Source organism: Salvelinus fontinalis, chromosome 3 (genome assembly GCF_029448725.1).
Source record: "Salvelinus fontinalis isolate EN_2023a chromosome 3, ASM2944872v1, whole genome shotgun sequence".
Taxonomy (NCBI): domain Eukaryota; kingdom Metazoa; phylum Chordata; class Actinopteri; order Salmoniformes; family Salmonidae; genus Salvelinus; species Salvelinus fontinalis.
Window position 1 is genome coordinate 42,371,485 of NC_074667.1, and position 12,895 is coordinate 42,384,379.

General features: G+C 42.4%; 1 protein-coding gene across 1 annotated transcript in view; it reads right to left on the minus strand.

Annotated features, from left to right (window-relative positions):
• Positions 1-12,895, minus strand: part of epha8 (eph receptor A8) — a 94,847-nt gene that overhangs the window by 55,262 nt on the left and 26,690 nt on the right. The window contains exon 2 of the mRNA XM_055916156.1: positions 2,916-2,980. Within this exon, the coding sequence (XP_055772131.1) occupies positions 2,916-2,980 (65 nt within the window). The remainder of the gene's footprint in view (positions 1-2,915; positions 2,981-12,895) is intronic.

Here is a 12,895-nt window from a genome sequence, read left to right on the forward strand (position 1 = left end):
ATATGGCTGGGATAATGCTGGAGGAAAAGGCCCAAGAAACTATACAGACAATTCCTTCATCAAACAACACTGTTTCACGACGCATCAGTGACACGGCAGGAGATGTTTTGAAACAATTACTGCTTCGCATACAAGCCAGTGAATTCTTTGCATTACAGCTTAATGAGTCAACAGACGTGGCGGGCCTGGCACAGCTCCTGGTATATGTCCTTTATGTTTATGGGGGGTCAATTAAGGAAGACATCATCTTCTGCAAACCACTGGAAACCAGGACAACAGGAGAGGATTTTTTAAAGTACTGGACAGCTTTGTGACATCAAATGGACTTTGGTGGTCAAGATGTGTTGGTATCTGTACTGATGGCACAAAAGCCATGACAGGGAGACATAGTGGAGTGGTAACGCGCGTGCAAGCAGTTGCTCCCGACGCCACTTGGGTACACTGCAGCATCCACCTAGAGGCTCTTGCTGCCAAGGGAATGCCTGACAGCTTGAAAGACGTTTTGGACACTACAGTGAAACTGGTTAACCTTGTTAAAGCAAGGCCCCTGAACTCTTGTGTATTTTCTGCATTATGCAATGATATGGGCAGCGACCATGTAACGCTTTTACAACATACAGAAGTGCGCTGGTTATTAAGTGTTAAAGTATTGACACGTTTTTTTGAATTGAGAGACGAGCTTAAAGTTTTCATTTTTGAACATCATTTTCACTTGTCTGACCTCTTGCACGATGATGAGTTTCTCACACGCCTGGCCTATCTGGGTGATGTTTTTTCGCCTGAATGATCTGAATCTATGATTACAGGGACTGTGCAGGACAACATTGAGGCTATGATTAAGAGGTTAGAGCTCTTCTCTGTCTGTATTAACAAGGACAACACACAGGTCTTTCCATCATTGTATGATTTTTTGTGTGGAAATGAACTCAAGCTTACGGACAATGTCAAATGTGATATAGTGAATCACCTGAATGAGCTGGGTGCGCAAATATGCAGGTACTTTCCCGAAATGGACGACACAAGCAACTGGATTCGTTAACCCTTTCATGCCCTGCCTCCATTCCAGTTACCGATATCTGAACAAGAGAGCCTCATCGAAATTGCAACAAGCGGTTCTGTGAAAATTGAATTTAATCAGAAGCCACTGCCAAATTTCTAGATAGGGCTGCGCTCAGAGTATCCTGTCTTGGCAAATTGCGAGGTAAAGACACTGATGCCCTTTGCAACCACATACCTATATGAGAGTGGATTCTTGGCCCTCAATAGCATGACAACTAAATACAGGCAAAGACTGTGTGTCTTTGATTTAAGACTGAGACTCTCTCCAACCCAACCCAACATTGCAGAGTTATGTGCATCCTTTCAAGCACACCCTTCTCATTAACCTGTGGTTATTATTCACAATTTCTGATGAACAAATAAGGTTTTATATGTAAGATGGCTAAATAAAGAGCAAACTTATTGATTACTATTATATTATTATTTGTGCCCTAGTCCTATAAGAACTCTTTGTCACTTCCCACAAGCCGGGTTGTGACAAAAACTCACACTCATTCTTATGTTTAATAAATGTATCGTATAGCATGTGTGTGGCAGGCTTACAATGATGGCAAAAACAACATTTGAGAGTGCGCTGACCCTGGTGCTAGAGGGGGTACGCAGCTGGAGGTTGAATGTTTGAAGGGGTACGGGACCATAAAAGTTTGGGAACTAATGGCCCAACTCTGCAGCCGGAGGAGTCTATTTTCTCATGTCTGTTTCTTAACAATCACATCATCAGACAATGAGCTGATTGGTTGATTGGGTAATTGTGTCCCAGTGGGGAGTGAGGCATGCTGGGTAAATCACCATGGTGACATCTCTGACAGGAGCGCGGAGAGGAAAGTGACAGCTCTAACGCACATTCACGTGTGTGTGTTTGTGTGTGTGTGTGTGTATGTTTGATTGAGCGTGTGTGGCAGGACAACTCACGGCCCTGATCACTCTGAGAGTGGCTAATTCAATACCCCATGCATCATCCCTCACTGTTACAATATGCTAATTTACTGAGGAGGAAACAGGGGACAGCTCTCTCCTCTCCTCCTTCTTCTTTCACTTCTCTTTCTCCTCCCTCTTCTCCTTAGCTTCTCCTTCTCCTCCCTCCACCAGTTCTATTGGTCTCTTCTTTCTGCTACCTCTACAACATTTACTACTTATCTTATGCATCCTCTTTCATCCTTTCCCGCTCAACCCCCCTCCCCCCATCGTCGTTCTTCCTCTGTCTTTTATCTTCCCCCTCTGCCTCTTAACAATAACTATATAAATGGATCACATTTCTTCCCACTTGTCACTGCGTTTCAAAGTGCTTTACACTTGTCTCCTCTTCTTTCCCCTTGTTCTCCTCCTCCTTCTCTCTGCCTCTGTCTTCCCGCTCCTCTTTGCTGTATTGTGAGATCAAACAATGTGTCAGACTGACGAGATAGGCGGAAAGGACGCTGATGGGAGAATAATGAGGACATCAGCGTACCAGTTCCATGCATTGACAGCATTTCACCACTGGGCACACACTGGTTGAATCATCGTGTTTCCACATCATTTCATTTCAAATAGACGTTGAATTGACGTCTGTGTCCAGTGGGTCATTATTACACTTTACTGGCACAAGTCATTATTACACTTTACTGGCACTTTCAAGAGAAAGTTCTAGTTAATACACTTTACTACTCCACTGGATTACACGCACGCACGCCCGCACACACACACACACACACACACACACACACACACACACACACACACACACACACACACACACACACACACACACACACACACACACACACACACACACACACACACACACACACACACACACACACACACACACCAAAACACACACACACCAAAACACAGAAATGTTCAGGAGAAATACTTACCCCATGTGATGGGTATGTTAGCCAGCCCCAGTCTCCTGATATTGAGGATGTGTCTAGTAGATTCACTGCAAAACAGAAAGAACATCTGTGAGGATAAATATATATGAAATGTGTGTAGTACTCACAGTCACACATACTATAATGAACAGAGTGCATGGACAGCTGCAAAGACATCTGTGATACGTATTTGTACATTTGGAGACACCATTAAATGGCTTTGTGTCTCCCACAGGTAGCTATCATTCCCATTCCTGAGCTGAAGAATATTACACATTGGTAACAGTGAGTGTGTCTGTGCGCCAAGGTTATTATAGTTTTGTGTTTTATTTCGATTCATTTTTCAATTTTTATTAGAAAATCTGTTTAGTTTCAGTTCTTTTTCTGACCTGATTTGCAAGTTTTTATTTAGTTTATTTTCAGTGTTAGGGACAGAAAGTACAGTCAGGTCCAAAATGATTGGAAACCTTGATAAAGATGAGAAACAAAGACTGTATAAAAGAAATAATACAAATAGTCCCATAATGAAAAATAGACCCATAACATCTAAGATCCACCACCATATTTGACAGTATGTATTGGGTTTTTCTGCTTGTGCATCCTTACTTAGAGCCCAATCCCACCACTGGTGGTGTGGCAAACAATCTCTATTTTCATGTCATCTGACCATAGCACCGGTTCCAATCCAAGTGTCAATGCTGTTTAGCAAACTCCAGCTGTTCACATTTGTTGGATGGCATGACAATAAGAATACCTAAGATGATGGGTCAGGTCATAGGTTAGGTTAGGTACTCTCTCTTGTCCATGCTACCACCAATCCAATGCTTTTTAACTTTAGTAATACATGTAAGAAGGGTCAAGTACTGTTACCTCTATCTGACAGAAAGTACTCAAAGTAATCTCATAAGGGGTTTTGTTGTTTTCGACCGACCACTGGAAGTTTAGAGTTTAATGTTTGAATTGCTATTCACACTCTGATATTGCCCTTTACCTACGCTAGCTACGTAGCGAAAATAAAACGTTAACCAGTGGAAGAGGGGATTTTTTTGTATGGAGGTCAATGGGAGAGTGTCAAATTTAGTGAACATGAAATAGAATTTCTGATTTGCAATGTGAGGCTTATTTGATTGAATAGAAGTTTTGTAATGTTCAGGTTGTTACAAATGTTTAAGTCGACGCATGTGGCATCCCGGCAACTTTGAGAAAAACAATGTTATATCGGAGTTGTGCATGTTGATCACATGTGAATCTGTCCTCTCATTGGCTAGAATGTTATCGCCTGCACTTGCCTGCCTTCCAGATTTGTGGAAAAGTATTCCCATGAGTCCACTCTTGTTAGTATATACACTGTGGATGCACTTTGGTGATAGTGATGCACAAGGTCTATTTGAAACCTCGCCATTACCTGTCAGATTCAGAGGCTTGAAACAAAACTAAAAGCTTGAAAACCACATTACATTTTTGCAGACAGTTTAGAAAAAATATTTCAGTTAGTTTTGGAGTCAAATATAATCGTTTCAGTATAGCTTTAGTTTAGTTTTTTCAAACGGTTTAATAATTTTATTTCAGTTAACATAACTAGTTTTAGCCTTAGTTTTAGTTTACTATAATAACCTTGCTGTGCACACATGTGTGTGGCTGCTGGGTCAGACTTTAATGGGCTAACTAATCACCTTCCCACTGTTGACGTTTCTCACTGGGTGATCAATAAAGTCGATCAGCACACACTCCCATTTACAACTCATACTTCTCCATTCCAACCCCAGACTCAGCCATCCATCCAGCACGGAGACACATCCCAGCCCAGACAGCCAGCCATCCCCCGGGCTCATGTTAATGCAGGCTCCAAGGTGACCCGGAGAAATGTGGAGGCGTAGGTGAGTTTGTTTGGGAAGGTTTTGTATCTCTGTGTCACACCGCTTTGTGTTGCACAGCTCAGCTCACACTGAATTTGGCTGTGACACCAGACACAGACACACGCACCTTTGTGACAGGTGTGAGAGATGAGGTAGGATGCCTGAGGCCGGGGCCGTTGTCACAGCAACCTGGAGCGGAGCATCACAGCAGGTGATGTCACCTTGACCCAGTTTACCCTCCGAGCCTAAACCTCATCCTCAGTATGGTCTGTATAATATAATACATGCAATTTAGCAGAAGATTTTACCCAAAGTGACTTACAGTCATGCATGCATACCTTTTTTACATATGTGTGGTCGCGGGAATCGATCCCACTATTCTGGCATTGCAAGAGTCATGCTCTACCAACTGAGCTACAGATGAACACGTACAGTATAGTTATGCCTTTCACTCTCTCTGTAAAAAAGTCTGGCCCTTTATATGTGATTGGCCTTCATGGATCCTAATGATTGAATCTGTTTCCCTTTTAGAACCACACCTATAAAAATCCCTTCAATGGAATCAGCTGTGTGTGTGTGTGTGTGTGTGTGTGTGTGTGTGTGTGTGTGTGTGTGTGTGTGTGTGTGTGTGTGTGTGTGTGTGTGTGTGTGTGTGTGTGTGTGTGTGTGTGTGTGTGTGTGTGTGTGTGTGTGTGTGTGTGTGTGTGCGTGTGTGCCTCAAATCGTGTTCTAATTGGACAGCACACAGAACCAAAACCAATCAGCATTAAGTACTAGTGGGTGAGGACATTCACAGCTGACTGCTCAGAACGGTGGGATAGGCCCCATCCTGTCTTCGAAGTTCAGCCTGTGGCCACAAGGACTCGTTCCTGCTGGCCTGGCCCTGTTAGCCTCTGCCTGGTGGGACCTGCCGGTCTCAGGCCTGGGGTCCCTGCTGGCCCCAACTGCTAGCACCCTGTTATTTCCAAGCTTGAGGACCCCAATACCTACAGATCTTACATCCCTCAACTCACGGAACCCTCCAGTCCGTCCATGGTGGACCCATCCGACATCACCCCGGGTGAACCACCAGTAGTCACCCCCAATGTACCCCCTGACCTAGACATCCAGTTCCCTGCCACCAAGGTAGGGTCAGAGTTCCCCGCCACCCCGGTAGGGTCAGAGTTCCCCGCCACCACGGTAGGGTCAGAGTTCCACGCCACCACGGTAGGGTCAGAGTTCCCCGCCACCACGGTAGGGTCAGAGTTCCCCGCCACCACGGTAGGGTCAGAGTTCCACGTCACCACGGTAGGGTCAGAGTTCCCCGCCACCACGGTAGGGTCAGAGTTCCCCGCCACCACGGTAGGGTCAGAGTTCCCCCGGCACCACGGTAGGGTCAGAGTTCCACGCCACCACGGTAGGGTCAGAGTTCCCCGCCACCACGGTAGGGTCAGAGTTCCATGCCACCACGGTAGGGTCAGAGTTCCCCGCCACCACGGTAGGGTCAGAGTTCCCCGCCACCACGGTAGGTCCAGAGTTCCCCGCCACCACGGTAGGGTCAGAGTTCCCCGCCACCACGGTAGGATCAGAGTTCCCGTCCTTCCTTTAAGGGTCAGGTTTAGAGTTCCATGGCTCTCTGCTAGACCTTCAGTGCCCTGCCCCTCAGGTAGGCTTTGAGTATCCTGCCCTTCGGTAGGTCAGACATACCCTTACACCCCCCCCCCCCCCCCTAAGTGTGCTGCTCTGCCAGGCCTTAGGCACCTTACCCAGTTAGGGTAAGGTGCTTCCCTATCCAAGCTTAGAGCCCCCCATAGAGCTAAGACCTAAGTTAGCTGCCCTGTCTGCAGGTCTGCAGTCTCTGGCCCTGCACGGATCGCAGCCCCCTGCCTTGGTTGGTAGGCAGTTGCCTAGCCCACCAGGTTTAGAGCCTCCTGTCCTACTAGGCCCAACATTTGCTGCACTAGGCTTGCTGTCTCCAGACCTACTTAGCCTGCAGCTCCCTAGCCTTTCAGGCTTAGAGCTTCCTGCCTTGATAGGCCACACGTTTCCTGTGCTAGGCCCTCAGACTATATAACTATATAACTAGGTCATCAGTCCTCAACTGTAATAGGTCCGCTGTCACCAGCCCTAGTCAGCCCTCAGTCCCTAGCCCAGGTGGGTCATCAGGCTCTTACCCCACTAGGCTCAGAGTTCCCTATTCCTCCAGTAGGCCCAGAGATCTACCGTTGTTCTAGTTCTCAGTTGTTCTCCATATCAGGTCCATAGTCAGTTTCCCCTCCTGCACGGGAAGACTCTCCTGCCCTTGCACCTGGGGAACCACCTGACCTCATTTCTGGGGCCCAGCCAGCCCTTGCCTCCAGATCCCTGATGAGCCTCGTCCGGGGGTCTCAACTTGCTCCACCATGGTAGCCATCGCCTTCAGCAGTGGTGAGAGAGTCACCAACCCCAGCAGCAGCCAGCCAGCTGCCAACGACAGTTGTGGCCGGTGTACCACATTCCTCTGCCGTAGTTGGTGAGCCACCTCCTCCAGCCAAGGCCAGCCTCTGACACCATACTCAGTGCCAATGGATGGATCCCAGGGGCCCTGCACCAGCTGAGTTACAGGGTCCCCTAGATCTAGCCCTAGCCAGGCCCAGAGAGGGCTATAAATCTTATTCTGTGCCAGCTAGTTTCTCACTCTCTCTGGCAGTGTATTTCCTGTTTCAGTATGTGTTGTATGTGCCAGTATTCAGTGTAATATTATTGCACCCCCTCGCTCTCTCGCTCTGTCTCTCTGTCTTTCTCTCTCTGTCTCTCGCTCTCTGTCTCTCTCTCTGTCTCTCTCCCTCTGTCTCTCTCCCTCTGTCTCTCTCCCTCTGTCTCTCTCCCTCTGTCTCTCTCCCTCTGTCTCTCTCCCTCTGTCTCTCTCTCCCTCTTTCAAATTCAAGTCGCTTTTCTGGCATCAAAAACATTGCGTCAATATTGCCAAAGCAACAATTTATACAATATACATTGTAAAAACAATAATGAAGAATAATAAGATAACATGGTAGTAAATAATAATACAAATAAATAAATAATAGAAATAACAACAATAAAATGGTAACATTCAATAGTAAAAATTGAAAAATTGAAAAAATAGTAGGGACAATTAAAGGCTAAACATTGAAAATGAACATGCTACTATTATTACTACTAAAATTAATGCTACCATCACTATTATTAACACTAATACTACAACTAACCCTACTACAACCACAACCCCTAGTAGAATGTCTACCTCTAATATCTCTACCCCAATACTACAACTACCATCATCATTACTACTGCTACTACCACAACTATCACTACCATCATTAAACTACTACTCTTACCATCACCCATACTATCCGTACCACTACTATTTGGAATAATAATTACAACTATAATAATAATACAAATAATAAGTAATTTACTGCTTACTATGCAGATGTTATTATTCAGTGTCCCTTGGGCTATGGCAGGAAAATACATATTTTGCTGCAAGAAGAGCCATTGCTCCTTCGCCCATTAGTATTTTTTGTTTTTCCTCTGGGTTTAATAAGATACAATTTGGAATAAATGTAGTAATTTCTGTGAATAACGAATCTCTTGCTGAGGAATATTTATCACAGTAAAGGAGAAAGTGCATCTCCGTCTCTACCTCCCCTGTTGTGCAGTGACCACATACATGCTCCTCTTTGGGTAGCCATGTCTTTTTACATCTGCCGGTTTCTATTGCCAGTTGGTGGTCACTCAGCCTGTACTTGGTAAGGATCTGTCTCTGCTTCGTATCTCTGACAGAGTAGAGATAAATCAGCCAATTCATATTCTCTGTATAGGGTCAGATAGCAATTTAGTCAGCTTTGAGATTTTGTTTCATTCTCTCTCTCTCTCACTCGCTCTCTTTTTCCCTCTCCCTCACTCCCCCTCTCTTTCTCTCTCTTTCTTTCTTTGTGTGTGTGTGCGTGCGTGCGTTTGTTTGTGTACCAGCCTCCTTATCCAGAGGAATTGATGTCTGCCCCAGGGTTCACTGTCACAACAGCTGATGTTCCAGACATTAAAATTAGACTGTTTACACCCTACTATCTCTGTATCTCTGTATCTCGTTCTCTACTCTCGCTCTCTTTCTCCATCTCTACTTTCTCTCTCTCTCGTTCCCTCTATCTCTCGTAGTGTAATTAGTTGGCATGGCGATGGTCCTAATTTGGGCTTGCTGGTGCTGAGGAGGGCAGTGGGTCAGAACACTGTCACTGAGACAGATGGCACTGCCACCTTCCCCTCCCCCTTCATGACCCTCTTCCTCCCTCCATCATCTCTCTCCCTCTCTTCCTCAAGGTGTCTCTTTCCCATCGTCTTGCGCTGATGATGCGTTGGGCCCCTCTCTCAATCCAAGGTCACAAATGGATGTCACAATTGACCCGTTGCTAAGCCCCGCCCCCTTTTGGCAACCTTGGACAACCTTTTCGCAGAAAGTTGAATTACCCATTCAACCACTGGTGAAATCCCCACAATAATCTCAAACTGTATTTCTAATACACAATGAAATAAAACACAGACTACTCCTTGCTAATCAGGAAACTCGTGGGTATGTTGTGATGGACTGTCATAACCTGGTAAAATTCTGTTTGTAGTGTGGCTAGCCACTGAATGGCTCTGAATTCACTGTCAGCATGCAGTCACAGCTATAACCACCTTTGGAGCTAATTAGTGCTCTCAAGTTGTATCCTGATGTAGCCAGCAGATGGGAGTTGCATTTATAACATTGGTAACTTAGCTAGCTAACATACATTTTGAGAAAACAAGTTATATTAAGTGGCTAGCTAGCTAACATACATTTTGAGAAAATACGTTATATGAAGTAGCTAGCTAGCTAACATACATTTTGAGAAAATACGTTATATTAAGTGGCTAGCTAGCTAACATACATTTTGAGAAAATGCGTTATATGAAGTGGCTAGCTAGCTAACATACATTCTGAGAAAATACGTTATATTAATTGACTAGCTAGCTAACATACATTTTGAGAAAATAACTTATATGAAGTGGCTAGCTAGCTAACATACATTTTGAGAAAATACGTTATATTAAGTGACTAGCTAGCTAACATACATTTTGAGAAAATAACTTATATTAAGTGGCTAGCTAGCTAACATACATTTTGAGAAAATAACTTATATTAAGTGGCTAGCTAGCTAACATACATTTTGAGAAAATAACTTATATTAAGTGGCTAGCTAGCTAACATACATTTTGAGAAAATAACTTCTATTAAGTGGCTAGCTAGCTAACATACATTTTGAGAAAATAACTTATATTAAGTGGCTAGCTAGCTAACATACATTTTGAGAAAATAACTTCTATTAAGTGGCTAGCTAGCTAACATACATTTTGAGAAAATAACTTATATTAAGTGGCTAGCTAGCTAACATACATTTTGAGAAAATAACTTATATTAAGTGGCTAGCTAGCTAACATACATTTTGTGAAAATAACTTCTATTAAGTGGCTAGCTAGCTAACATACATTTTGAGAAAATAACTTATATTAAGTGGCTAGCTAGCTAACATACATTTTGAGAAAATAACTTATATTAAGTGGCTAGCTAGCTAACATACATTTTGAGAAAATAACTTATATTAAGTGGCTAGCTTGTGTTAGAAAGATTTGGTGCACTGTTATAGCTGTTTTTGTAATTCTATCAGCAACTTTCTGTATTAATCAACAGAATGATACTGTTGAAACTGAATACAGTAGATTACCATATAATGCAAAGTAAAATACAGTACATTTGTTTTACAATACAATTGAAGACCTTTCTGTAATTCTAACAGTAAAAAACTGTAGAACGTACAGTAAAACCTCCCCCCTCCCTTTTGTACTCTGCTGCTACTCATTGTTTAGTATCTATGCATAGTCACTTCACCCCTACCTACATGTACAAATTACCTCAACTAACTTGTACCCCCGCACACTGACTCGGTACCGGTACCATCTGTATATAACCTCGTTTTTGTTATTCTTATTGTGTTACTTATTATTAATATTTTTTACTTTAGTCTATTTGGTAAATATTGTCTTAACTCTTCTTGAACTGCACTGTTGGTTAAGGGCTTGTAAAGTAAGCATTTCACGTTAAGGTTTACACTTGTTGTGTTCGGCGCATGTGACAAATAAAGTTTGATTTAATTTAAAAATACCTTAAATGTGTTCTACAGTATTAATTATGGTGCATTGAGGGAAAATGTTGTGGACAGGGAAAGAGCCTCTCGCTCATTAACATATTTTAAGGTGTGTCTTGTAAGAGGCTATATTTGTTGCACCCGTGAGTGAGAATGCTGCACCCCCACAGAATACGGTAATATACTGTATTTTAGGAAATCTATAAACCTTGTCCTGAAATTCTACACTAACTTACTGGCCAATTGCTGCCAGTAATGTACTGCAATTGAGAATACAGTACCATACCTAATTTTTGGAGCACCAAAAGCCTTTTGAAAACTAGTGGGTGCATGGTGTTGTTGTTTCTCACTCATTTAACTTGCCTAGTTAAATGAAGGTTAACACAGGGGAGGAGACAGGGATAAATGACTTCTCCAAAGAGAGGCATATTGGATAGACTGCTTGGGAAATCTTGCCGCAGCAGGCCTCAATGAGGAATGTTCATGTTCTTGTTTTTTTGTAGAAGGCTATACATATATTGGCCAAAAATACCCTCCTAACGTTTAGGCTATGACATCATAATGTATCTTTATTGTGTTTGTTTATGTTTATGTTTTTATTTGATTTTCATGTTCCCCACAGCTCCCCCTGCTGGGTTCTCTTAATTGGGCCAATACTAACTGTGAATGTATAATTATGCACACCTGTGTTTGGTGTTGTTGTGACATTGATTGCCATTGCCTTGCACGCTGAAGAAGGGGTCATACCTGAAACGTTTGTGCGGCAAAAAAAAGATGTACATTTAAGTTTATTCGCCGGAGTGCTGTCCAATTGTATTCTTTGGAAATACTACCACATACCACTTAAATTGACACAGGACTGTCATAAACTGGTGCAACAAATATAGTCACTTACAAGTCATGCCTTAAAATATGTTAATGAGCCAGTGATTCATTCTACTCCCACAATATTTCTCCACAATGCATCATAATTTACAGTATGCTGCAATAAATATATAGCAAAACAGCAATACAGTACTTTATTGTTAAACCCTCCTGTTGTGTTCCTTTCATGTTAATTAATTCTGTGTTCCCGGTCCAAAATGACCGCCCCATTATAGCTGATTATAAATCCATAATAATACATATATTATCACCTAATATTGTGTTAGATCTTTTTATCAACTTAAGTTCTTGTGAACATTACAAGTTTTGAACTTCTATTTGCTATTTATGGCCTGTAGGACTCATTGACCTGAGCTCATACAACTAGTTTTTGAGTAAAAAAAAAACATAATGTATGGATTATTATTTTGACTATAACAAATCCTCAGATGAAACATATTGTCCTATTTACCACAGACTACTTTGTGTCAAAGTTTAACAAGGACTCTCTCCTCCTCACCAGTGTCATGATCAAAGATATGATCAAGAGCCTCACATACAGTAACCTGTAACCTTATCCTTTGTAATTACAGTAAAATACTGTAGAAATAATTTTCCTACAGTTTAATAGTCACTTTTATTGTATTGTACTGTGTTTCGTTGCTCTGGCATCAAGTTACTGTGAATATCTCAATATTATATTGGCACTATCCAGAGACAGTCAGAGATATATGACAACATTTTCAGTTACGGTTACAGAAACGTTTTACTTGCTATGACTGTGATATGTTTTTTTTAATCAACCTTGGTTGAATGCAATGACTGTATGTTTGTAAGGATAAGAGCACCTGCTAAATGATCAAAATGTAAATGAAAAAATATAACTTGCAAAGAACACTGGGTAATATGTCGTTGCATGGGTAATTCCAGTAATATAGTGTAATTTAGATTACAGTAGCTGTACTGTAAAATAAATTATAGTTACTTAATGGCCAATTGCTGCCAGTAAGTTACTGTCAATTTTACAGCTGAGCTAGCATCTGAGCCAGCTGAGCTAGCAAACAATGTAACAAAAGTATAATTGGATTTGAAAAATACTTAATGA